Source organism: Mauremys reevesii, linkage group 8 (assembly GCF_016161935.1).
Source record: "Mauremys reevesii isolate NIE-2019 linkage group 8, ASM1616193v1, whole genome shotgun sequence".
NCBI lineage: Eukaryota > Metazoa > Chordata > Testudines > Geoemydidae > Mauremys > Mauremys reevesii.
In genome coordinates, this window is record NC_052630.1 from 71,292,907 (window position 1) to 71,318,108 (window position 25,202).

At 40.0% G+C, this 25,202-nt stretch overlaps 2 protein-coding genes across 7 annotated transcripts in view; one reads left to right on the top strand and one right to left on the bottom strand.

The window, feature by feature from the left end:
- The window catches only part of DPH5 (diphthamide biosynthesis 5), a 31,375-nt gene extending 14,102 nt beyond the window's left edge, over window positions 1–17,273 (top strand). For all 3 annotated transcript variants that reach the window (XM_039485840.1, XM_039485841.1, XM_039485842.1), the window contains exons 5-8: window positions 11,834–11,954; window positions 14,399–14,438; window positions 15,474–15,577; window positions 17,029–17,273. In XM_039485840.1, coding sequence (XP_039341774.1) covers window positions 11,834–11,954; window positions 14,399–14,438; window positions 15,474–15,577; window positions 17,029–17,252 — 489 coding nt within the window. In that variant the 3' untranslated portion in view covers window positions 17,253–17,273. The remainder of the gene's footprint in view (window positions 1–11,833; window positions 11,955–14,398; window positions 14,439–15,473; window positions 15,578–17,028) is intronic.
- A 2,604-nt stretch (window positions 17,274–19,877) lies between these two features.
- The window catches only part of SLC30A7 (solute carrier family 30 member 7), a 53,304-nt gene continuing 47,979 nt past the window's right edge, over window positions 19,878–25,202 (bottom strand). For all 4 annotated transcript variants that reach the window (XR_005583905.1, XM_039485837.1, XM_039485838.1 and 1 more), the window contains one exon: window positions 19,878–24,100. Coding sequence is in view for 3 of the 4 variants with exons in the window: in XM_039485837.1 (XP_039341771.1) it covers window positions 24,053–24,100 (48 nt within the window). In the remaining variant the exon portion in view is untranslated. The remainder of the gene's footprint in view (window positions 24,101–25,202) is intronic.

Consider the following 25,202-nt stretch of genomic DNA (forward strand, 5'->3'; position numbering starts at 1 on the left):
CACAGGGTAAGTCTACACTGGACCTGGAGGTGTAATTTCCAAGTCGGGGAGACATACCCATGATTGCTTTGATTGAGCTGGTGTGCTAAAAAATAGCAGTGTAGCTGTGGCTGCACAGGCAGTGGGCTAGGCTTGCCAAACAAAATGCAATCCCTAGGTGTGTTCTCAAGGTGGCTAACCCATCCCTCTGCCCCCACAGCCATGGCTACACTGCCATTTTTAGTGCACTGGCTCAATCAAAACATGGGCATGTATACCTGACTTGGAAATTATACCTCCAGCTCCATTGTACACATAACCACAGTGGTAGAAATGTCTGAGCCCTGTGTGCTCTCATGTTTAACTGCTGGTTCAACAGCACCATTCTGGAAATGTGAATGTTAATTGTAGCGTATGCCTGCCCACAGGGAACACAACCCGTGACCTTCGCAATGTTATGATTCTCCCCATGAGTACTTTCTCACAACACCTGCCTGCTGCTGAAAGGAGAGGTCAGATTATCTTTTAGGAAGGAAGTAGACTTTTGGTGTTAAAAAGTACATATGCAGTAGACGTTGACAAGTGTCACATGGCTGCACTTTATGGGTAGGGTAGCACAGCAGTTGGCTCCTTACCCTATCTGCTTTATTATGGTAAACAGCTTGCTTCTACAGTTAAGAGCTGGCAATGGATTCCTACTACTCATTAGCATGGGATGATCCTGCTTTCTATGCCATTAGGAGAGAAACTGCAGGTCCCACCCTCCAATCCAAAGCTTGACAGTGCAGGTGTCTATATTAAAAATCTGTAGCAGTTGTACAGGGAGAGAGGATCTAATGCTGCTCCAGAGAGGCAGTTTCTAATCAGGACCGCCCTTAAAACAATCCTAGACCACACATGCATGTTTTGAGAGTTGTCTTTACTTTCTTTATCCGGTGCTGGGGGAACCTACCATGACGGAAACATGGGGCTATTCACCCTGGCAATAGTCTTTTTCCTTCCTAACCTGGGAGGTGCTCCTCTCTCATAAATCAACATATTCCTGTTCTTGTGAAAAGCACCCTGGGAAATCATGATCATGTTATATTACAGGATCGTAACCAGCTGAATGTTTAAATCTTCAGTGTTCTTTGAGGGAGCAAACAAATAATGAAGGGAGATCAAAGGGGACAAGGCACCTCTCACTTATTAAAAGTTGTGGCTGTTGCTTCCATCATCCCTTAAAACTCTCCACTTCTTTATTTTCATAATTGTCTCCTGTCATAAGTTTATTTCATTTGTTTTAGGAGCAGTTGCTTTTTTGAAGCATTTTGTTATTTTTAATATGGCAGGGATTCCTCTTATACATACTTGACCACAGAACATTTTTTTTTGTCCGTCTTTTATTCTGATCTTGATACAAAACTTCTTACTCTACTAGTGAAAAACAGGAAACACCTTTATAGATTGTACTTATGGTTTTCAGAACAATGAGCTGTAGCTGCTGATTAGACTCTGTCTGGATGAAATGCAGTTACTCCTCAAACTGCTCACAAAAGAATGCATCTCTTACACGATCAGACCAATGTTCAGTTCTTTCTTTGAAGTATAACATGCAGTTAATTGCATATTCTTACTGCACAGAGACGCAATGAAGTCCATGGAGAAAGCATTCTGGTACTATATATCACTTTTTGTGTACTAATTTCTATAAAGATGTTGCCATAAGCTACAAATTACAGATCAGAGCATGAGCTAGGGCTGAACTTACTGTTTCTGGGACTGAAGGAGCAGAAATGTTGTTTTTGCTATTTTGTATATCAAAAACTCATTAAAAATAAAATATTGTGGAAGGAAAAATGTTCATCCACTCTGAAAATATCTCTGCCATGCAGTCCAGATCTGTGCTGCTGGTATGGAGAATCACTATGGTAACAGGTTAGAGACTGCATGTAATAAAAATGTTAAAGAAATTATTGCACTGGTTCGTATCACATTAAAGGGGCAAGATCTCCCCCTTTATTTAAAAAAAAAAAAGTTTAATGCTGAGCTTTCGAAAAGCTCTTTCGCTGCAGTTTCTGATACAGTTGGCTGGAGCTTTTTTGAGAGCTGGGTCAGTTAGGCACATTGCAAGACAGCTACAAGCACTAGTCACGTTGTGCCAATGTCTCTAGATCCCTCCTGTGCCCATCTCTCCATCCTGTTTTGTGCTCTGCCTTACTGGTTGTAGTATCAGGCTTTTGTTCAAGATCTGGAGAATGTTCCTTTTTATTTTTCCAAAATGAGACAAACAAGACAGGTGGGAAAGTACCTTTGATGTGAATTGCCACTTAAACCTGGTACCACTGGATTCATTTCTCCCTTGCCTTCTGGACTCTGACTGTAAAGCTGGATGGTGTCAGTGATATTTGTTAATATAGTATCACGATTACTGGAATGATCCTGCCGGGGGGGGGGAGAGTCCCACAGGAGTGCACTCTAAAGCCCTCACATAGCACTCCTGTTGGTGTCTGCTGGAGCACTGCAGCCTTCCGCCCAAGCAGCTGAGCTGTACTTCTGGCGGTACTGGGAACCCGTGACCTCAGCTCTTCCCCTGCTCACCTACTTGGGGAAAGAGGCATGGCCTCAGCCCCATTTCTTCCCATGAGTCTACACCACAGGTTCTCAACCTTCTTCTTTCTGAGGCCCCCCCAACATGCTATTAAAAACTCCACGGTCTACCTGTGCCACAACAACTGGTTTTCCGCATATAAAAGCCAGGGCCGGCATTAAGGGGTAGCAAGCAGGGCAATTACCCAGGGCCCCATGCCACAGTAGGCACAGCAAAGGTAAGTTGCTCAGGCTTCAGCTTCAGCCCCGGGTGGCAGGGCTCAGGGACCTTGGTTTCAGCCCCATGCGGTGGGGTTTCAGCTTTCTGCCCTGAGCCCAGAGAGTCTAACGCTGGCCCTGCTTGGCCGACCATCTGAAACCTGCTTGCGGCCCCTGGTTGAGAACCACTGCTCTAGTCCATGTAGCCTGTAGGTAGAAGGAAGGGAGGGAGGAGTCCTTTGCTGCCTTCTACAGGCTTCAGCTCTTCTCTTGCTCAGTTTTTCACTGTTAGGCCAACTGCTGGGGCAAAAATGGCTTTTAATTTTTTCCTCCCCTGAATGCTGGAATAAAAAGCAGCAGGAGCATTGAACTGTGAGGCAGGGGACAAGTTGTTGGCACAGATATAAAAACTGGGACGTACAAAGAGGGGGGACAGTAAGGGAGAGGTTGACTAACAAAAGCAGAGAGGAGGCGGGGGAGAGAACAGAAGAACAAGGGAAGGGACCAACTAAGGGTGAGAGACTTGGAATAGATGGAGAAAGAAAAACATAAAACTAGATCAATTTGCTTATCAGAGTGCTGCTTTTGGCAACCACATCCAATTACTGTTGCCATTAACTAGCTGAAAATTGGCCTTGCGTGCACACTTCCTGCACCACCCTGAATGTATGATCCCCATACCATCTGAAAGGGAGATTCTTTCCCTGTTCATAGGGCCAAAACTAGATTAATGCCCTGGTGTGCCTCAAGAAGCAGCTCTAAAGAACCAGTACATGGGAAGTAGTCCAGACCTAGGCTGTCGGCAGTATGCAGTGCATTACTGTAGTTTTCCTTTCATGTCCTTGCTACGCTACTGAAGGCCTTTCTGGAAGTCATGGCTCAAATTGGTCCTTTTGCATAACTTCCCTTCCTTTGTTTAGGAGCTGCAGTAGAGCTGCTTAAGCCCTCATCCTTCCAACTAGTGCTATTCATTCTCTCTCTCTCTTTTTTTTTTTTTTTTGTGGGAGTGCACTGACTAACATGACTGACAGCTAGAGTAAGAAGAGATGTTCAGCTGTGGGAAAACAGCATTGCCAAGTACATAAGCATTTTTTTTTAAAAGGTAACTAGGAAAAATGCCTCATGTCCTGGCCCTTTTGCAAGGTAAATCCAGTTAGCCTTCAGAACAGTTTCATGTAGATCTGAATAAATGTCTGTCGTCTTTGATCCCTTATCAACTCATTACACTGATCATTTTCAGTTACTAGCTCTCCAATTAAAATTTGCAAATGTAACTACACTATGAAGTAGGTTTACATTTTAACCTATCACTGAAAAATACAACTACAGAACTGTGGTTCTCACTTCTATAGTATCTAAGCACTTTGCAAGGAATGAATAAGCCTCACAACATTAATGTCCTGTAGGGGAAGTATTATTTGCAGATGGAAAACTGAGGCACACAGTAGTTATGAGATTTGCTCGAGATCGCACAGGAAACCTGCAGGACTTGTAGAAATAGAACTCTTATTTCCTGACTCCGTTCTGTGCTTTAACCACACGACCATCTGTCTTCCCTCAAATGGGAGAAATGTAATATAAAACATTTTTCATTGATGTAAAACAGTAACAAATTTATCTTATTGTCTCCAGTTGATTTTCCTGCTAAATGCCCTGAACCTTCATTGTATAAGTTAGCACTTGTTTTGCACACCCTCTAAATGCCAGCTCAATGCAAGCTATCCTACTTTATTGCTTACATGTGCTGTGTAACTTACAGGACCATTTGTCACCACTGAATCTGACCCAGAAAATCCACTTACCAGGCTGAATTTGGCAACTGACTGTCAGGTTAATATGGGGGAGAGAGGGGAGATATTTTGATCTGATGTCTCTATATATGAAGAGCCTAATAAGGGTACCAGAGCTGCTAAGGTGACTTTACCCTTCTGGATTAAGTTCTGTATCCTTCAAATGCTCTCAGTGGAAGGAGGTTCTTAATCCTCTTAATGTTGAGTCCCATTCTGCTCATGTGGAAGCCATTCCTGAGCACCAACAGGGAAGGCATCTCAGCAGAGAGAGAGACTTCCCTTTGTTCTTTTGCCTAAAGTTATTAGGTTGAAAGCCATGGCTGCTGGGTAACATCAACCATAGGATGCAGAACATAATCACATTCAATGCTCTTTCTCCAACTTGGCAGCCATCTCCCCACATCTCCATTCTCTATGACTGACAGCTCCCAGGAATTCTAGCTCAGTTGTGTGCGATGTGGAAATAGCATTTTAAGTAAAAGTTTTGATTTTCCATGCTTGCAGTTTTATAAAACTGGGCAAGATGGTGTGAATGATAAGCCTTAGACTAAGGCTCATTTTAAATGGGCAAAAGTCATCAGCAACTTCAGATTTAGTTTTTGTTTTGTTTTAATACCTCTGCTGACAGGACTGTAGCTAAAGTGGTTACCACTGAATTTCCCAACCTTTCCCCTAGTTATTAGATATTAGCACAGTATGCCTCCTTTGGTATGAGGAATACCTGGGGGAATCGGGTATCAAGGGTATCATCCTTTTTTAAGGATGAACATTGTGTAGTATCACAACCAAAGTCCTGATACCAAAGATGAAGGAAAGGGAATCACTTTCTGCAGTGGGATTTACCAGCAAGTAAGCACTAAGATCCTATGCTGCAAGGTTCTGAGTGGCCCTTAATGCCCATTGACCTGTTTTCACTTACATCACTGGGGCCAGGAGTAGCCCTGTTGACTTCAGTGTGAGTTGAACTTCACTTACATCTCCCAGGAATAGACTCCATAATGGTATCAGTTGCAGGAAGAATGTCCCATCATATAACCTGTGATTCTCAGCACAGCAGAGGAGATCAAAGGTAGCCCTTAGTTGCATATTGGTCAATTCCCTTTACAGTCTACTGGAAGTCTGCACATGCGTAAGAGCTGCAGGTGTGGGTCTAAAATACTTAACAACAAGAATCCTTTGGTATTCACCTCCTGAAATGTTCCCGGTGAGTAACCCATTTTCTGAATAGCTTCTAAAGCTGTTTTGAAATTTCAAGAAAGGAGACAGTGTACATAATTGACAAAATGCAGTGTCATGGTTACAGTTGATGCAGCAATAATTCTGGGAAAACATGCTGTAAAAATAAACCTTTGCATGTTGAAATATTTCTTTCTTGGTTTCTCTGCAGCTGGTGCACTAGTGGCCTTGAGTATTAAATTGCACCTTCTCTGCTGTTTGTTTTAGTACACTACTGTGTTTGAGGGAGAAAGAAAAATGTTTTTTTTCATTTACTTTTCCCTGCTTAGCCTCTGCTCCTTCCTTTTCATGCTTTGTGTTCATTAGCTATTTGGCCACAACACTAAGAAGAGTTTCTTATGGTCTGGACCACGGTAGGATAGATTCTGATCTAATTTAAACCAGTGTGAATAATGAGTAATTCCACTGAAGGTTGAAGTCTTCAGTGGGTTTAAACTTCTGTAACTGAGATTAGAATGTAGCCCGTTCTCTCTAATATGCTTCATTCCACCTTTGCAGTTTGTTTATATTAAGCCCAACGGCTGAACTGCGGTGTTTAAAAATACTGGTACAAAATAACTGTAGGCTTCCTAGTCTTTGGTACAAAAAGTGGCTTGCTTTTCTTTCATTTTAAGTATGTAAATAAAATAGAAAGCACGAAAGATATTTGCAGTTTATGCTGGGGCAAAACAAAGCGAAGCTTGAAGAATGGGGGAAACGGACCACCTTGTTTGCACTGCTTTATGATGCATTTCGTGGGAGGCAGTCTGGTGTAGCAGATCAAGCACTGGATTGGGAGTCAGGAGACCTGGCTGCTCTTCCTGGCTTTTAGTAGTTGTACTGTAACAGATAATCGTAAAAAACATTTGTTTCAGACATTTACAAGCACATGAAATTTCTCACATTTCTGAAGATGCTGCTTTTGGAAGCTTCCCATGAAGATTTTGAACATCAGAGAAGAGAGAGACAGGTTTGTCTCTACTGCTGCTGAATTGATAGGCCTGCCCTTCCATCCACTAGGTCCAAATGTAGCACCTTCCTCTGCTGAAATTCCAGTTGTGTGTGTGACCATAGGACAGGAATCCAATAAATCTGATCTTCATTTTTGAGCTCTCACATACAAGATACGCCTCCTCCCCAAATGCCAGGCTGTGTTTAATGAAGGACGCAGCACTGTCAATATTGATCAGAAATTAATTTGTTTCCTTCTTAAAGGGGTTATTGTTGTGATAGCCATTTTATGTCTGATTGGTTCATTGAAGATGTCATTCAGGTTGTTGTAAGTTTCTGCTTAAAACTCAGAGTGTTTGATCCTCACGTGTTTTGTTCTGTACAAAATATACATCGAATATGAAAACTGCAATGGTTTTACAGCTATATGCCAACAACATCAAGTTTTACATTTTGATTTCTAGGTCCTGATCCATTGAGGTCAATGGAAAGACTCAGTTTGATTTCTTTCTGGTTGAAATCTGTCACAGAGCAGGATCCTTTTAAGATATTAGTGTTGTTGGTTTAATAATATCTATTGCTCCCTCTGCACTAAGACTTTTCTTGTGAATCATTTGCTTTATGCTGGATTTCAAGAGGTAGAAATAATAGCATAACCTAGTATAGCAGCCTCATGTATCAGAGACTCTTGAACCAAGAAAGTACCATATCAGGGTGTAGGAAAGAGAGTTAAAATATTGGTTTTATTAAATATGCAAATTAGCTTACAAATCACGTTTCTTCAAACTTATGTAGGCTTGTTCTGCCACAGGAGGAGTGTCCAAGTATTTGGTGATGTTCAATGTGGGTGGAAAATTTTTGCCTATGCATATACAAATGTTTGCATGCACAAGAGCTGTAATTTATTGAGGTCCTCAATTTAACACAACAGTAGACTCTATTAATGCTTTGATCCCACAGCATTTCCAGAATGATAGTATATCAGTGAATTGCCAAAAGTAATTTTCTTCTGTTTATCCCCCTTCTCCTTCATTTCTAAGAAGGAATATTAAATGTTTTGGGACCACCAGAAAGGCACATGGAGTAAAAATAAGGACCTTTCTTTCAAAATCTAACTCATACAGGGGTATAAATGACATGGATGATTGTGTCCCCAATAATACAGTGGTGCCTTATGTTGCTTCTGGAAGCAATTTCCATGCTGGCCAGTGGTGCAAAAACAGATGTTAAATGTTTGGTGCTGGAAGAATTGCCTCTTTAGAATACTTTCAAGAGGTACTGATTCAATAAAGTATTTTACATTCCATTAACAGTATTTTACAGACTTTTTCCTTTCCTTTTCCAAGATACACGTACATCTTTTGGACCTTCATTTTAAATGAAAGGCCTTTTACTGATTGTGTATAAAAGAGAAGTCTAATGAGTTAGCACAGTTTTGACAACTGCTTACAAAATAAGGTACTTCTTTAATGTTGTCTTAGTGAAAGAGAGGTCTCTGCCACAATTCACCGAGAAGCAGTGCTGTGAGAAATAACAGAATTGGGCTAATTGGTAATGGGAAGTGGGCAGTTTTACCCCCTCAGTCTCTAGTTCATACCTAGTTCAGGTCAGCAGTCATTGTGGAGAGTGGGGTAGTGGTTAAAGGAGTGATTAGCCTCAGTACTGCCAGCAAATGGTAATGTGAAATGAGTTGGTAGTTCCTGTCCAGTGCGTAGAGGGATGGTTGTCTGCATTACAGACATCATCACCCAGTTATCACCCAGTCTCTAACCACCCTTTTCTTTGATCTGTGCTGCAAAGGAAAGCTTTTCTGCTCCATGTGTACTTGGCCACCAGTGGCACCACAGGTCAGGCCTTCTTTTGGAGAGGAGACCACTCCTGCCTGGTTAGTGAATGATCTCCTGATGGTTTCAAATGTCAGCCAGTAAGCAAGTCCGTTCATGCTAGGCCCAAGGCTGACCTTGGGTTGCTGTACCAATGACTAGAGGATGCTGTTAGTTTGTCTAAAATGACCCTTCAGTGATCCCAGTCATATGGGAAGACAGTGCAGATTTTTAGAGATAATTGATCTGATAGCCAAGCTCTTTGGATGCTGCTCATCTCCCAGGCTCATCTTCCATATGAGGCTTGGTGGCAATGTATTTCTAATGTGGAGGTAGAATGTACCCAGTAGTGATGATGTACAATTGTGTAATCTCTTGTCCCATTAACTTTGCTTGCCCGGTTTCTACCTGTGTTTTTTATAACTGTGAAATGAAACTGAACATTATTTATTCATTTACAAAAGTATTTATAGTTCACACTTTAAGGCAAGTGGATCACTAATTAAGCTTAAGCGTTAATTTAAAAAAAAGGGGGGGAGGGTTAAACCTTTCAACCGGTGTTTGTCGCCATGTTCTGGTACCAAATGGAAAGGGTCCAGCTAACTGAAAAATACTTTGGGTTGTTTTTTGTTGTTGTTGGATTTCTACATGGGCATTTAAAAGTTAAAAATTACAACAAGACCTTATCCTTGGTGTGACTTTTTTTTAAGTTTACCAGAAGCACCTCATGGTTATGAAATGTGAAATATGGGTTAATGTCTTTGAGTTACTGAAGTGTAATATTTAAATGAGGAAATAGTTTGTGTAATATGCCAAGAATCATTGAACATACTGTCCTCCTATCAGAATGAATGGGTAACCCCTGGGCACCAGTTCCATAGAAAACTAACTTGTTTCTGCTTTGAAGCATTACAAAAGTCCAAGCTGAAATAGCAGACCTGATTCTCTGGTGCCCTCTGGCCACTTTGTGGTGCTCTGGCAGTGCAAAGGAGCTGTGCTCATGGCTTAAATGGCCAGAGGGAAATCCCCAGATGGCATAGAACCCCCATAATGTCTTCTGTGTAAGATTTAAAGAAAGGGTAGCAGAGGACAGAGTGCAGCTCCCCCTTCTCTGTTAAAAGCAGATGGGAATTCCTCCTCCTGTCCCAGGCTTAAAAAGAGCTCTGTGTGCACCACCCCCCCCACCGAATTTCAATCTATTTAACTGTTTCTTTTCTGCTGCCTGTAGCTAGGAGCCAGGGAAGGGGTGGCAGAGAAGAAATAATTGAGGAGTTAAGAGATGCTCTTCCAAGCCTGGGAGAGGAGGAGGGGCTTTCATCTGCTTTTAGCAGACAAGGGGGACTGCGCTCCTTCCTTTGCTTCGGTGTAGGATTTAAAGTAAGGGGAGCAGTTGGGGTGTGTGGCCATGGTATAGAGAGAATTAACTTGGTGGAAAACATATTTATGCATCTACAACTCCCAGCCCTGAAACTCAACCTGGGATCTTAAATCCAAGCTGAGTTATTTCCTTTGTATGCATCACCACCAGTAATAGATTTGCAGGCCAAATTCTGCATTTAATTACATCTCAGGAAAAAAATTTCTATTTTATGCTGCCCCTTACAATGCCCATCTGGAACTAATCTGCAGAATTATATCAAATATCTCCCATGGCCCACCTTCCCCATTACTGTGAGAAGGCAGCCAATATATGATGGCAATACTGAGGGACAAATGAATGTAATTGCTACTGTGTCTAGCATTGAGCGTGTGCATGCACACGCACACGGAATATATCTGTCCGTAGCCCCTGTCCTCTAATCCTCATGGTGTTAGATTCTAACTTAGAATCATAGAATATCAGGGTTGGAAGGGACCTTAGGAGGTCATCTAGTCCAACCCCCTGCTTAAAGCAGGACCAATCCCCAGGCAGATTTTTACCCCAGTTCCCTAAATGGGCCCCCTTAAGGATTGAACTCACAACCCTGGGTTTAGCAGGCCAATGCTCAAACCACTGAGCACACCTTCAAATGGCCTGCTTTTGGCCTGAGGTGGGTTTAGACTGGCCAGAGGAGGAATGAGGTCTCTTTCTAGAGTTCCTATTCCTCCTGCCTACTCTGAAGCTGATAGCCCCCACTGAGGAAGTGAGGTCTAAAATGCCTCCATTGGTTAGCAGGAGTATGGAGGCTCTAACTTCTTTTGTACAGACAGTATCTTCATATCTAGCACACTCATCCTCTGAGCACTATTTTAATACAAATATTACAAGAATAATTTATCCCAAGGCTTGTAGAAACATTACACGGGAATGCAGATGCTACAGCATTATTGGAGGCTGCCTACCTGCTTCCTTATAGATTAAGGAAATAATCTACTAGATACCTACAGTTTTTTTCCAGTCTTTCCAAAGGGCCCAGTCCACCTTGACTTAACTGGGGAATTTTGCCTGAATAAGGACTACATGATCGGGTCTTTTTAAGTGTAGAAGGAATATTGAAAGTTAATGAAGACTGGTGACCAGAATAAGGAGCTGGATACAAGTTTTAGGAGGCAGCTTCACTACTCATTCTCTAACATGCATCGCTGCCTGGAGGATGACAGAACAATAGTAAACATCCTATTCCATAGCAGAGAGGGAAACTTTATTCTAGACTTAGATACAAAGAAAAAAACAAAGTCTTGTTAATGCATTAGACCAGGGATCGGCAACCTTTGGCAGGCGGCTCGCCAGGGTAAGCACCCTGGCAGGCCGGGCCGGTTTGTTTACCTGCCGCGTCCGCAGGTTCGGCCAATCGTGGCTCCCACTGGCCGCGGTTCGCTGCTCCAGGCCAGTGGGGGCAGCGGCAAGCGGCGTCCAGCACATCCCTCGGCCCGGACCGCTTCCCGCAGCCCCCATTGGCCTGAAGCAGTGAACCGCGGCCAGTTGGAGCCGCGATCGGCCAAACCTGCGGATACGGCAGGTAAACAAACCCGCCCAGCCCCTGGCGAGCCACATGCCAAAGGTTGCCAATCCATGCATTAGACCATTCCAAGGAGTTGCAGTGTGGCAAGGGGAGAACAGGACAAACAGGACACTTTTTTTAAAAGGAGGTATTCTTTCCTGTGTGTGCAACAAAATCATTTAGAAAATACCCGTTTATAAGGGTGCCTTAGTTCCAGTCTGATGCGCCCTCCTTAAACGCACTCAAGACTTCCCAGCTTTTAGTTTTTGTCAAACCTTAATTTCCTAATATTTAATTTATAGAAACTCTTTGTAATCCCCACTTAAGTAATTTCTTCTTTGTTTGTGTGCGATTTTTTTTTTTTAAGTTGTACAACTTTGGAGAAACAGTTTCTGTAGTTTTCTGGACGGATACGTGGAAACCAGAAAGCTTTTTTGACAAGATTCAGAAGAACAAGCAGAATGGAATGCACACGCTGTGCTTACTTGGTAAGGGTCATCTGTCTTTGTTCTGCAGTCACTTTCTTGTACAACATCCAGAGGCTATGGTGATAAATGTAATACATTTAGAAGAAAAATGTTCTTAATTGTTTGAAGAATATACCCAAAATTGCATCCTTTGTGTATTGCTTATGTGAATTTAGAATAGCTTTACTAGCCCTATCTTGTTTCACTGTGGCCTGCGATTTCTAAAAAGGAGTTGAGCAATTAATAAAACCCTGTGCTTCAATAGAATTCAACAAGGATCAGAGATCTGCATATGCTGTTAAAGTGCAGCATGAGTTTAAGGACAAGTGTATCTCCTGTTCAAGATCCAAATCAGGTTGCAGTAATTAGCAAGTGTCATTTTACTTTAATTATTTAGACCTTAATAGACTCGATCTTGGAAGAGGCATGTCATATTAGCCAAATTTGTAGTATTTGATTAAATGATTTTCATCTTCTAATATAACATTCATTAGTCTGAAGACATTTACAGAGTGACAAGGTTACAGTGTAATATACAAAAACACTGTAAAGCCAGGATCTAAAGCAGATGACTGATTTTAAATTAGCACCACCCTCAGTAGCTCACATTGTTTTGTCTGATCTTTTTATTTACCCCTTTCCTCTAATCCAGATCTTCAACACAAATGCTGGAATCACATAAGACTGTGTATAACTCTAATAATATGATAAATTGTCCCATTGGCTTCAATGGGCCTGTGTGTGTGCATAAAATTACACACATGCTTAAAAGCATGCAGGTTCGAGCCCTTGGTTTGTGACCACTTCAAGAACGACTATTTCCATGTCTCTTGGGCTGAGGAGGGAGCGGTCAGTGCTTAACAAATTAATAGTTTAAGTAAAAACATGCATTCTGTGGGTGTTGGAAGAACCTTAGTCTGGAAACAATTTAAATGTATAAGTGTCATTGCACATTTGGCTGACTTTCCAAATGCACAGAAATGTTTTCAGAGGTGGTTAAAATCAGATTTTTGGTAACTTTAAAGAAACTTTAAGTCTTCGACAGAAGTATAAGTCTTATTATTACAAGTTAACAAACTTGAAGAAGGGAAGCAGGAGGGAGATTTCCCCCCCCCCCTTTTTTTTTGGTTCACTTATTCTGCATCTGTTAGCATTTAATGCTTTGCACTGTTTCTCATTTTGTGTTTGATTTTAACATAGCAGCATTGCAAAACCACAAAGTTTGGCGGGGTGAGAGGGAGGGAGAATTCATGGTAGGTATAGGACTTAAATCTAATTTCAAGTCTTGTTTGAAACCTGATAATTTCAAAGTAAGTGTTCCTTTAATACCACTTGATTGTGGTCTATTTTAATGTATTGTTTAGTCAAATTAGATTAAGGGATATTTCACAAATGAGTAAAAGCAAAATGCAGAAACAGTGCTATTAGAATATGGTTCTGATTTGGAAGTACTGTAACTTTAACTTGTGATAAATTGCATCTGTAGTTCCTACAACATTTTTTTTTTTAAAGGCCAGGTTATGCACAGATCTTGTTATAAAAACCTTTTCCTCATAATTTCCTTGGCAGAAGTTGATGCTAAACTCTGAACAGCTATTTTAAGACTGTAAAAATACCCCAACTTTTACATTTTTTTATATAGCTTTTTTACACATTGAATACAGATTTAAGATGTGATGTAAGTCTCCTGTCTATGTATTTGAGTGTAATGCACTAAGATTTGAACACCAGGTCAAAAATTGTGACAGTCAGTACAAGCTAAACATTCTACTGTTGAGTATATAATTTCCACTGCTCCCTATTGTAGAACTTGAGTACCTGTCAGAGATAATGCAGACCCCTGAGACTCCATAAAATTGCAGAGTTGCTCTGTATATAAAACACACATATCCAGAAATTGTAGCAGGAAGGAACTGCTAATGAGTTGGGTTCCTGTGTGGCGGTTAAAGTGAATACTATCGTTCAGTTATGCTGCTTTACCTTCTGCCTACTGAGGTGCAACTGAACCTAGAATCTAAAAGAGTGCAATACATCTGGCTTTCAGACGCTTATATGATTAAATGTTTTAGAACAGTATCATTTTGAGATTTTTTTCAATCCTATGACAAATGTGCCCATCATTGTAGTACGTAAGCACTGTTTTACATTGTTCTTGTTTGCACTAGAATCCTAGAAGTAATGCAATCCCAGGTAAAACTTCATCTTTATAAAAGGAACGGACAAGGGTTTTTCTTCATAACTAATATATAAAACTCAGAACAGAGCTGATACTACTTTGCTAGAAATCTATATTTGTAGTTCCTACAATAGCTGAAACATTGGTATATGAAAAGCAGAAAAGACCTGCTAATTTAAACTACTAACTAAGCCCTTACCCATTTAGACAATTAAGATGAGTGAGAAGATTACAGTACCCCTGATGACGTCTTTATTTGTGCCTAATAAATATAACTTTCATCCTGCAGACATAAAAATAAAGGAGCAATCTCTGGAAAACCTGATGAAGTGAGTCACTATTTTGAAACTAAATATATTGTCAGCATGTTCAAATGAAAACTGATTGAAGATCCTTCCTCCGACTTAGTAATGCAGCACTCACCTGTTATTTAGATGAAATAAAGCACTTAGGCATGGTTCTGCATTCACTGCAATAAATGGGAGTTTTGCCGTTTATTTCAGTGGGATCAAGCCCTTAGTTTGCAGCAATTGCACATGAATTTTTGGTATTGTGTTCAATAAACAAAACATTTTGTCTCAACTAGGTCCTTCTATAAGAGGTTGTTCAGTGAATGAAGTCTTATAATTGTTCAATCTTGCACCATATAGTCTCTCTCCCTGAAGCAGATGAACAGCTGAAAACAAAACAGTGCTCTGAATCATCTCAGTGCACTGGCCAGAAACTGCATTTGGAGTATTAACATTCCATTCTCTTAACACCAAACAGAAGCATTTTTAATAGTGTTAGTTAAACTAAGGTCATTCAGCTGTCTCAAAGTAGTTTGGCATTTCTAAACCTTTTTTTTTTTTATAATTGGGTCTATAAACTGTTGCTTTGAGACTTGCTGTAACTTTTAGCCTAGAGTCAGATTCATAAACTTTGCTTGAATGTAGCCAGAATTGACAAACTAGCTGAAATGTGTTTGAGAATAATTGAATATATTTCTGATTTGTAATTATCTGCCTACATGATGATTGTTGGGAAAACGTATTAATTATTTGAGTTTTGTTTTTCTAAAGTAAGTGCAGACCCTGTATAGTTTCCAGCAGTCTCACTTGAATCTTAAGATAGCAAACTATCAGCCAGGTCATGCCCTGCTGCTTTACAAGTGTGCAGGGAGCCCAGGGATTGCAACTGAGCTGAAATTCACTTTAGACCCCCCCCCCCCGCCACCAAGCCTATGGATTACTTAAACTATATGGGTTAATTTAAAGCTGAAATGTGCCATAGAGATAATGGAATGAGAGAATTACAATAACCTAGTATTCTGTGGTTTAATACTATTTGGCAAGGTAGTTATTACTTTAATTTTTTTCCAACAGAGGAAAGAAGATTTATGAATCGCCACGGTACATGAGTGTGAATCAAGCTGCAGAACAGCTTCTTGCCATTGTTCAAAATAGGAGGCTTCAACGAGAAGAACCAGGTACACGTTTAATAGTTGTTTCCAGATGTTAGTACTCCAGGCTTCCCCTTTCTCAACCTTTACTGAGGAGTCTCTACTACTGCTCTGCTCCTATTCATTAGAGCAGCTCCTGACCTGAAGTGGAACTGGGCTCCCTTCAACCCTAGTCAGCTGTTCACAAGATGTTTGGCAAAGCCCAAGCTATACTGCAGGCAGTGAGCACTGATGAATGGAAGTTAGTGATTCCTGGAGGCATAGTCAAGATCTGTAGTCTTGTTCAACTGGTACAGTTACCATAGTTTGAGAACCAGTGTTACCATTCATCTTTCCGTTGGGTCCATGAGAATAAACAAGGGGAGGCTGTTTGAACAGATCAGAATGGAGGGTTTATTTACACCGGTTTTTAGAACTGTTAGAATATTTTAACGTTGACAGTTTCCCTTTAACTGTACTGTGAACATCTTAGACAATTGTACTTCAGGATTTTCATATGATAGACACCTAAGTCACTTCACTAGTTATTGGCCAAATTCTTATTTACCCGACGGTAAATTCAGATTAATTCCATTTATATAAGTAAGCTTGAAAGAATGATTTGTTGGTAGATGTCTTTCATCATATACCCACAAGCTGACAGTTACATTGTCAATTTACAGATAAAGAAAAATGCTGCTTGAAGGTAGCTGGATTTAAAAATATTTACTGTGTATATTTTGACATACGTTGACAGTGTGAAGTTAAAGCTTTCAGTTTTTGAATCTTGGCATCAACTGACACACAGTCCCCACAAAATTTTAAATAGATAAATCAGAAAAATGTTTAAAACCCATAATTTTGTGAACTCTAAAAATTGGAGAAAATGCTTAAACTACTACTGGTATGTCAGTTATAAAAAATCAAATTCTACCACACCTATATATTAGGTAGCTACTTTAAATTTGTACTGTTACTGAGAGCAGAGCTAAAACAAACGCTGCCTTCATTCACTTGTATTTCTATTAAAATTTGGTTTGATTTTTATTTACAAGACAATATTTTAGAGCAAATTATTCCTTTAGTAGTTTACTTCTCTCTGCTGAGGTCTGGAAGTAGGGGTGCACAGTAAGGTGGTCTTCTCACCTAGACCAATATCCTGCTACTGGCAGTGACTGAAAGGAGGATTCACTTGGAGAAGGGAACTAACTTCCCTCTGTTGTGTATTTGCCACAGCCCATTCTAACTGCTGTCAGCATGTAGCTTATAGTACTGTCTCCTCAAAGAACAGAATTCCATTCCACTTTGCAACAAAACTCCGGGCTTTAAAGTGTTAGATTAAAATCAGAGGCTGGAAACTTGAGATTCAATGCTTTTGTAAATGTAAAATACAATCATTACTTTCAGTGAAGCAAATACTGCTCAGTAAAGAGACTGAATTTGCTCTCTAGAAAATGAAAGATGAATTATTTCCTGAAATTGCATTTTCTTTTTTGTAGAAGTTACGGAGAACACACTCTGTGTTGGCCTAGCAAGGGTGGGTGCCGTGGATCAGAAAATTGCTTCAGGCACCTTACAACAGATGTCCACAGTAGAACTAGGTGGCCCACTACATTCCATGATCATAGCAGGCAATATGCATCCTCTGGAAATAGATATGCTTAAGCTCTTTGCTGTGGATGAATCAAGCTTTGGAGACAATGAATGTCAAAGGAACACTTGAATAAAGAGCCTTTACCTGTTCCCTGCTTTGTGGCAATTTTTAAAATTTAGTTTTTCCATCCTTACTTTAAACATACAAACAGCATAAGTGGACTTATACTCTACTACCTACAACGCTATGGGAGCATAAACATTCCCTCTAATGTGGGTTCACATACTCTGCAGATGAAGACATGGAACTGTAAGTAAAGTGTCCTGTTGGTTTCAGGATCGCTTTTCAGGAAGGTTTCACAGGTTTGAGCTCATTGTGGTGAGAAGCTTCCCCTTCCCAAGGGCATCATGAATGCCAGAAGACCTACCCCTGGAGGGGAGGAATGGCCTCTGACTGGGCAGTGCAGAGGGAAGTTCAGATGAACCTGAGCAAGATGAACTGGGTAAGTGTGAGGAAAAAATAGCTTGCCAGCTCTGTGCACTCTACACCATGTGCACTGTCCTACTAGCACAAGGTGGACCTGTACCACATTCTCCAAATGAGGGCAAAAACAGGATCAGTGCTCTGGAAAACTTTGCTGTGCTTAGCTCCTGTCCTACTATACCACCCAAGGAATCACCTATGCCAGGGCAATCCAAGTAGCTGTGTAAGGGTTTGGGCTACCCTACCACTCAAAGATGTAATTAATCTGGCCTATTGTGTGCAATTGGGGAAATGAATGTGGAAAGAAATTAACAGGGGGTTATGGGAAACAGCCCGGCCTGTCCATAAAGCCTACCTTAGAAAAGGGAGTAAAGGTGAGAACATTGCAGCCTAGGAATCTGTTGAACTGGTGACTGTTAATCACCTGAAAATGGCAGGGAATAGAAGCAGCCACATGGTTTGTGCCACACGTTGGGAGGTAGTACTTCAAAAATGAGCTCTACAACATGGACTTTTAAGATCCTTACTTGCCAGCTAGTCACATCAGAAAATACACATGCAGGTTTTTTTTTTAAACCAAGTTTTATTGAAAGGAAATTTGATCCCAAATCTTTTTCAAATACATCAGATGAAACGTTTTACTTAAACCATTCAAGTAGAAAAAAGATTACATCAAAATTTTTAATATTGCACTTGGGGCAAGTCATAATGGCTTAACTTCAGCACTCCCCAACCAAGTTACAGTATAGCGTCTCCGCAATTTTATTTAGAATCAGCAGTTTCCTACTCAAAACATTTGTTTATAGATGTTCTAATACCACACTATTAAATTTAAGCACACCAGTAAGAGTACTTCATGTATTTAAAAATTAACTGGAAAGGCGCAAACAAAGGCGTTGCTGCTAGGAATGGTTTTGGCAATTTTTTCATTCACACTCCTTCATGTGTGAGCCAGCCCCCTCAGTAGCTACTAATTTCAACTCTTGAACTAGATCCTGGCACATATTACCATCAAGGGTTTTTGTGGGAAGTGAAATATGCAAATTCCTTTACACAACAGTGCTTCTGCCAAACATTGTATGCAGAGTAAAATTACCCCACAGGCAGGAACTTACACTTGAAGTGTGGCTCACTAAACCTGAAAGGTAGATTATTCTGCATTTGCACATATTGGGAGATGAATAAATATTTCAGTTGCTAGCAGATCCTGGGAGAATGACCTGCATCTTTTGACAGGGTACTATCACAACCTCCTGCCCGTGAAGGCCAGATATGGATGGTCACCAACACAAGGGCTTTGAGGAAAAGGGGAGTAAAATAAAAATAAAAAGCAGAAAGAGGATCCATGGTCTTGGGGAGTGGAGGGGGGGAATTAACCACTGCAGGAGTGGGTAGTGCTATTGTATGCAATGCAGCATCCTAGTCAGGTAGGGTCTGACACCATCATATTTTGGTTTTGCAAAACCAGTATTAACAGTGAGAGAACTGGGTTGAAGAAAGTTCCTCTTTATCTTATATTATTCCTTTAACATCTAAAAGTCACACAGTTTAAAAAAAATCAGCTGTCATACCAAATACAATCGTAGAAGCTAATTGAAGAAAACAGGACAAGGTTATTCATGAATAAAGATGCTGATCTGAACTGGTATTGAAACAAGCTTAGGTGTATTTTAGGGTTCTCATGCCTATTTAATACAAATTCAACATCTTTAAAATCCATTTTCTATTTCATACAATCCTCGGGGTCTCATGACATCTGAATTATGCAGTACCATAAGTCAGTGAGTGTGAAGGTACACTGAGCCATGCACTGATCTGTCTTCCTTGTAAGTCCTATTAAGCAATTTATCTTAAATGGGTGAAAGGTATATATAATATTGAGGAACAATGCTATTCAACAGCAACTTCTACAGGTATCTCATTTGCATCCCCACAACACAGTGATAGCTAGCATCTGTACTGAACTGGGGAGTATTTCCTTCCTCCCTTCTCTACTCAGATTTTTTAAAATGAAAACAAATCATAACCTCAAATATAGTTAATCTTACTCAGTAGCACTAGCTTCCACCTCTGAGTTAGAGTTCTGGATTCTGATAATAGACAGGCAGCCACTCTTAAAATTTCACAGGTTAATGACTGGAAGATCAAATACAGATTACTGCAATAGTGCATTACAAAAAAGTACTAGGCTCAATTATTCTAACATGCTTATTTTTTGTACTATGTAACCCATAGTGTAGTGTAGCAAGGATACTAGATTTACTTAAGCTCCCCACTTGAGGCCCACTCACACACAGTGTGTAACTTTATTCATGTTTAACTGCTTATAGGATCAGATTGTAAACTTCAGTGGAAGGCCTATTTTCTGCCATGTTATGTTCAATGCTAAGCAACATTGTAGGTAGTAATCTTATACACATTTCTAGTAATGAGATTCACTGTAGCACCTTGCTGTTATGTCTTCATGGAGAGTTAGATGAGATTTTGACTGTCATCAGGTTTGTCAATTAGAAAAGTGAAATTTAGCAAGTTTCTCCCCTCTACCCCCCAATCACTCTTAAAATGGACCATCTTCTGCAGGGATTCAGGATGAAGTTAAGAGATTACTAACACCTCCATTAGTATATTAGAAGCAGAATCTAGTGTCATTTGAAACAAAACAGTTGTAAGTAGTCCTTGATGGTTCAACGTTCAGGGGTTTATATTAGTCACATGATCTACAGTCTTCAATAATTCCAGCTCACCTAGTAGTTCATTACTAGGGGGAAAAAATAATGTTGCTATGCTGTTTGGAAGCAGGGTGAGAGACTTCCTGGAAGACCTAAAACACGATGGCTGGACAGCCTGACACCTGTCCCTCACAGGCATCCTACCCCATAATAGACCAGAGTTAGCTCAGGACAGAGCATCCTGAAGACACATAATGCATTTGTTGGCCTCCATGCTGCCCAAGCAATAGCATGAGAATTACCCAAACAATGCTGCTTGGACTTCATGCTACGGGAGTAAATTTACACCAACTTAAAATGCAGGGTATGCCATCTACTGTCTTTTGACCAATTTACTCGCACATTCTTTTCAAATAAATCTACTCAGCCAAAAAGTCATGTACTTGAAATGTCAACACAATCCTGTTGCTTGACAGCAAACAACTGACTTCCATACACTACCACCACATTTAAATTACATTTTACAAAAAACAAATGTTGTAGTTATGTACATCTTGCTATTAAATGTAAAAGCCATCCCAAACGTGATTAAGACTCATCTTGATTGTAAAAATATGTGCATTTCTCATGAGCAAGACACTATAGGCCTGATTTCTGCCCCGAGTCTCAAATTAAAGATCTTCCTAGGCAAGAAAGAAATTTAATCTTTGTTACAAGTAGTTTAAAGAACAATTTTCATTAAAGGTCAGTGTGCAGAAAACGGATTATGCTGTCAAATACTGGTCTTGGCAAGGAAGATTAGCCATATGACAATCCTGAGTCCTTTTAAAATACACAAGAAAAAAAACAAAAACAGTAACATCCAAGCAATTGCTCACTTGCAGTAAGACATTTAGCAAATCACAGCTACTGAAAAAGCATCCCACTAACATTCAGCTAAAACATTCACAATAAGCAGCTTACCCCAATAATTTGGCTAGTATTAAAAGTAGTTTAAGATGATTAAGAAGCTTAGCTCAGCAGCCCAGAAACAAATCAAACCTGTAAGTCTGGGAGACAAAATCACCCCAAAAAGTCAGTTTGAAGTTATGGCTTGTACAATTTAGGTGAAAGAGGCTGGGTCTTCCTTTTAAAATGGTGGCTCAAAGTGACAGAGACCACCATCCTTAAGATAAGCGGATTGTTGCATTATTGCCTGTGTTAAAGACTTCCCAAACAAAAGACAATACCCACAGTCCATGTATGTGCATGACATTACAGAAGCCATGGAAGAGGTCTTACCTTGGGGGTTTGAATCACAGCTTTGTACAAATTAAAAATTATTAGTTCATTCAGCACTCGTATATCAGGGGACAGGAGGGATAGCTCAGTGGTTTCAGCATTGGCCTGCTAAACCCAGGGTTGTGAGTTCAATCCTTGAGGGGGCCATTTGGGGCTTAGTCCTGCTTTGAGCAGGGGGTTGGACTAGATCTCCTGAGGTCCCTTCCAACCCTAATAATCTATCTGCATCGATCTGGTGAGCTCAACTCAAGGCACAGACTAGCAATTAAGCAGCATTTATATATATAAAAATACAAAGTGAGTCATACAGAAGGAATAAAACTGAATCTAAGAAGCTGCTTATCCCTGTAAATTGCAATAATGCAGTAACATCTGCAGCAAAACCATTGCACTATACAAACCATCCCTGCAATTCAATCTTAGGTATTTCTATAGTGTCTATCATACTCAATGCTCATCAACTGTGACTAAAGTTGAACCGATTAGAACTACAATACTCTTTGATTTTAGTACTACCCCATTACTGGGTATTTAATCAGTTACAAGGACACTGATATCTGCATCAGAAAAATACCTAGAATTCATACCAGTCAGCAGCACATTTGATTTTTCAAGTAAGCATCCTTGTCTTGTTTTACTCCACTAAACATTGTACATTAAGTATAAATTTATTAATTCAACAGTTTCCCCTCAAACAGCCAATTTAGTTCCTATTAATAAAAAGGAGACTTCCTTTTTCTTGCTCTATGTCCTAGTCAGACTAACCAACAGCTTCAGATGTGGAAATCAAAGATACATTTGTGGGATCTTTACTGTTCAGTCTCTGAATTCAAACAGAATGAGAGACTACAGTAATTTTGCACTGATAATTGTCATAATTAATTTTTGTGGAAGCATTGCATCTACAGTGTTGTAGGATTGTCTCAGGAATTTAACACTCATTTTGAGTTCAAAATGTAAATGCCAGTAAAAATATGGTCTATGGATGTTTCTGGAAAGCGCTCTATGGACAAATCTGTGTGTGTGTGTGTGCGCGCGCGCGCACACAAGACATGGATAAGAGAGATCATGCTCATGTCAGAATCAAACATGTGAACTAAGAGAATATGACCTTACATAGCACATCTAGTAGTCCTCATTTCCACTGCAGATACATTTGCCAGGAACAGCTCCTCTCCCCCCGTTTAGTTAAACATAGTAACTACTTCCAACCTCTTTAATAGTCTATTAAAACCTAGTAGACTAATTTTCACAGCAAAGTTTAAAAAAAAGATTAAGTCCGTATTTGAACGATAAAAGCAAAACAGCTCTTCCATTACTATGATTATGCTGCAACTGCCTCTCTCTTTTGCATGGTGAGTTTATGAACATGGTTATTGCAATACAATTTCCAATTACTATAACAGTATTGAGAAACTTTCATTCATAGACTTAGACCCAGGGTTGAATGTTTAATTTGGTTAAAACAACTCTTAGGACAATATATATATATATAGCAAATAGACAGATGTTTTGAAAGCAAGTTTCCCACAATAGCTTTAACTTGTAATGTAAATTAAACAGAATTCACTCCAGTTCATTTGATAAGATGCAACAGTAAAAGGGAGTCTAAAATCTACAATTACGCAAGTACACAGTCACATAACATCACTAGCAAGAATAAGGTTGTGAACAAGCTGTAGCCATAAAAGTAATAAAAACCCTTCATGTTCCATGTTGATGCTGGCAAATACTTTTTCTGATATAAAGGCACTTTGAAACCCCAATATGGTTTGGTTCATTAAGTTTGCAAAGTACAAACAATTTTACAAACATACGATTATAACGAAGAATGCCACCCATTGTGACATTATGTACAAGACCGCTCTCTAATTTCTGATAACACTGGTTTTGTGGGAACGAGCAGCTTTCAGGCTTGTTTATGTGAACAGTTAGTTTGCGGCAAGCTGGGGTGTGAATCTACTCGGCTGGCTTGCTAGAGACTAACTGTCAATATGGACCCTGCTGACACATGCTTAGATCTAGTCCTCTTTAGAACAGGACTAGATCAAAGTGCACTAGCAAACCGTTAATACATAAAGGCAGGAGCCACATGGGCAGTTAGTCTGCCACAGGCTAGTGTAGAGTAGATTCATGCCCCAGCTTGCTATGAACTAATTTTTTTTGTTTGGACAAGCCCTTCATTAAAGACATGACCAGGACTTGCAGTCCCACGATCTTAGTTTCCTGTTGGAACAATTGTAGTAAGTAAAAAAAAAAAAGCCCTCACAAAATGAAAAAAAAGTTTGGGGGCCACAAAAGACAAGCCCAGAAGTCCAAGACGCGTCCTTTCAGTTTTTACTCCTTAAACGTGAACTCTAGAAGTAGCCAAAAGGCAGCAGTCTATTTGGTCTTGGTTAACCAGGGTGGCGGTGGCTCTGTCTTGAAGAGTACAATGTTTTATACCATTACAGTACCAGAAAACTTTGGTCCAAAGAACTCAATTTATGATGTTCACTACATGGCTGCAAAGTCAATCTGTACATAAAGCTGTCTGACTCCTGCCTGTAACAAAAGAGGGAGAATTAGAAAACTGAACAATCCTGACCCACACAACTATATCCCAGTTCCAAATGCTATTATACTTACACATTTTTATTTGGTGAACAAACAAATCTATTTGATAGCTTGTTCTATAGTAACGATTCTACCAAACTTAGTGCATGAGTTAAAGATGTGTAGGGCTTCTACAACGTTAAAAGAAAGCTTATCTTAAAGCACAAGTTCTTCAACCACAATCTAAAGATCACGGGACGTAAATTTTTAAAAAGTCTGTGTGTTTTTAACCCTTAGAACAGATGCCAGTTCAAGTGAAGCAAAGCATAAGGATGTGACAGTTTGAGCTATGAAACTGTCCTACAGCATCATAGGGATTTGTAGAGAAGACAGGCACAGCCATGGTGTATTTATGTGAAACAGCAAAATAACTTTTGGTAATACTCAATGGGCACATAAATTGCAAATCACCCCTCTGCTCAAAAACCTCAAGAGATTAAATTTAGGGAATGCCCTTAGCTCTGCCATCATTGTATATAAAATTATGAGTAAATTATTTAAGAGACTATTAACCCTTAAAGTCAGGCTGCTAGCTGAAAAAGTGGTGCACGTAGTTCATTATGCAGAATCATCTTCAGGAGAAAGATAATAAAAATAGTCTGACTGAACACATTGCTGAGAATCAGATTAATGTCAACTAGGCGCTTAGATGGCTACGGTAGTGGAAGACAACTTTTAGTGAGCTCAAGATCCACACAAAAAATTCTAAGCTTCCATGCAAATAATCAAAACATCCACGACTGCCTCTCAGGACATGTCTACATAGGACGTTATACCAGTATAGTTAAACTGCTATAGTCACCATGTGGACAAGAGGACATTCCGTGTGGAGTAAGAATAGCTTTTTCCTGTTTAGCTTAAACTACTTCCAAAGTGGCACAAACTAAACCAGAAAAAGCCATATTTACTCTGGAATAAGAATGTCCACACAGAGTGTTATAGCAGTTTACATTGATACCTTACTTTATACTGGTATGACTCACAGACAAGCCCTCAGTCACAGATGTGCCATACTCTGGAATCACTTGACTTGAGTCTTTAGGAACAGAAC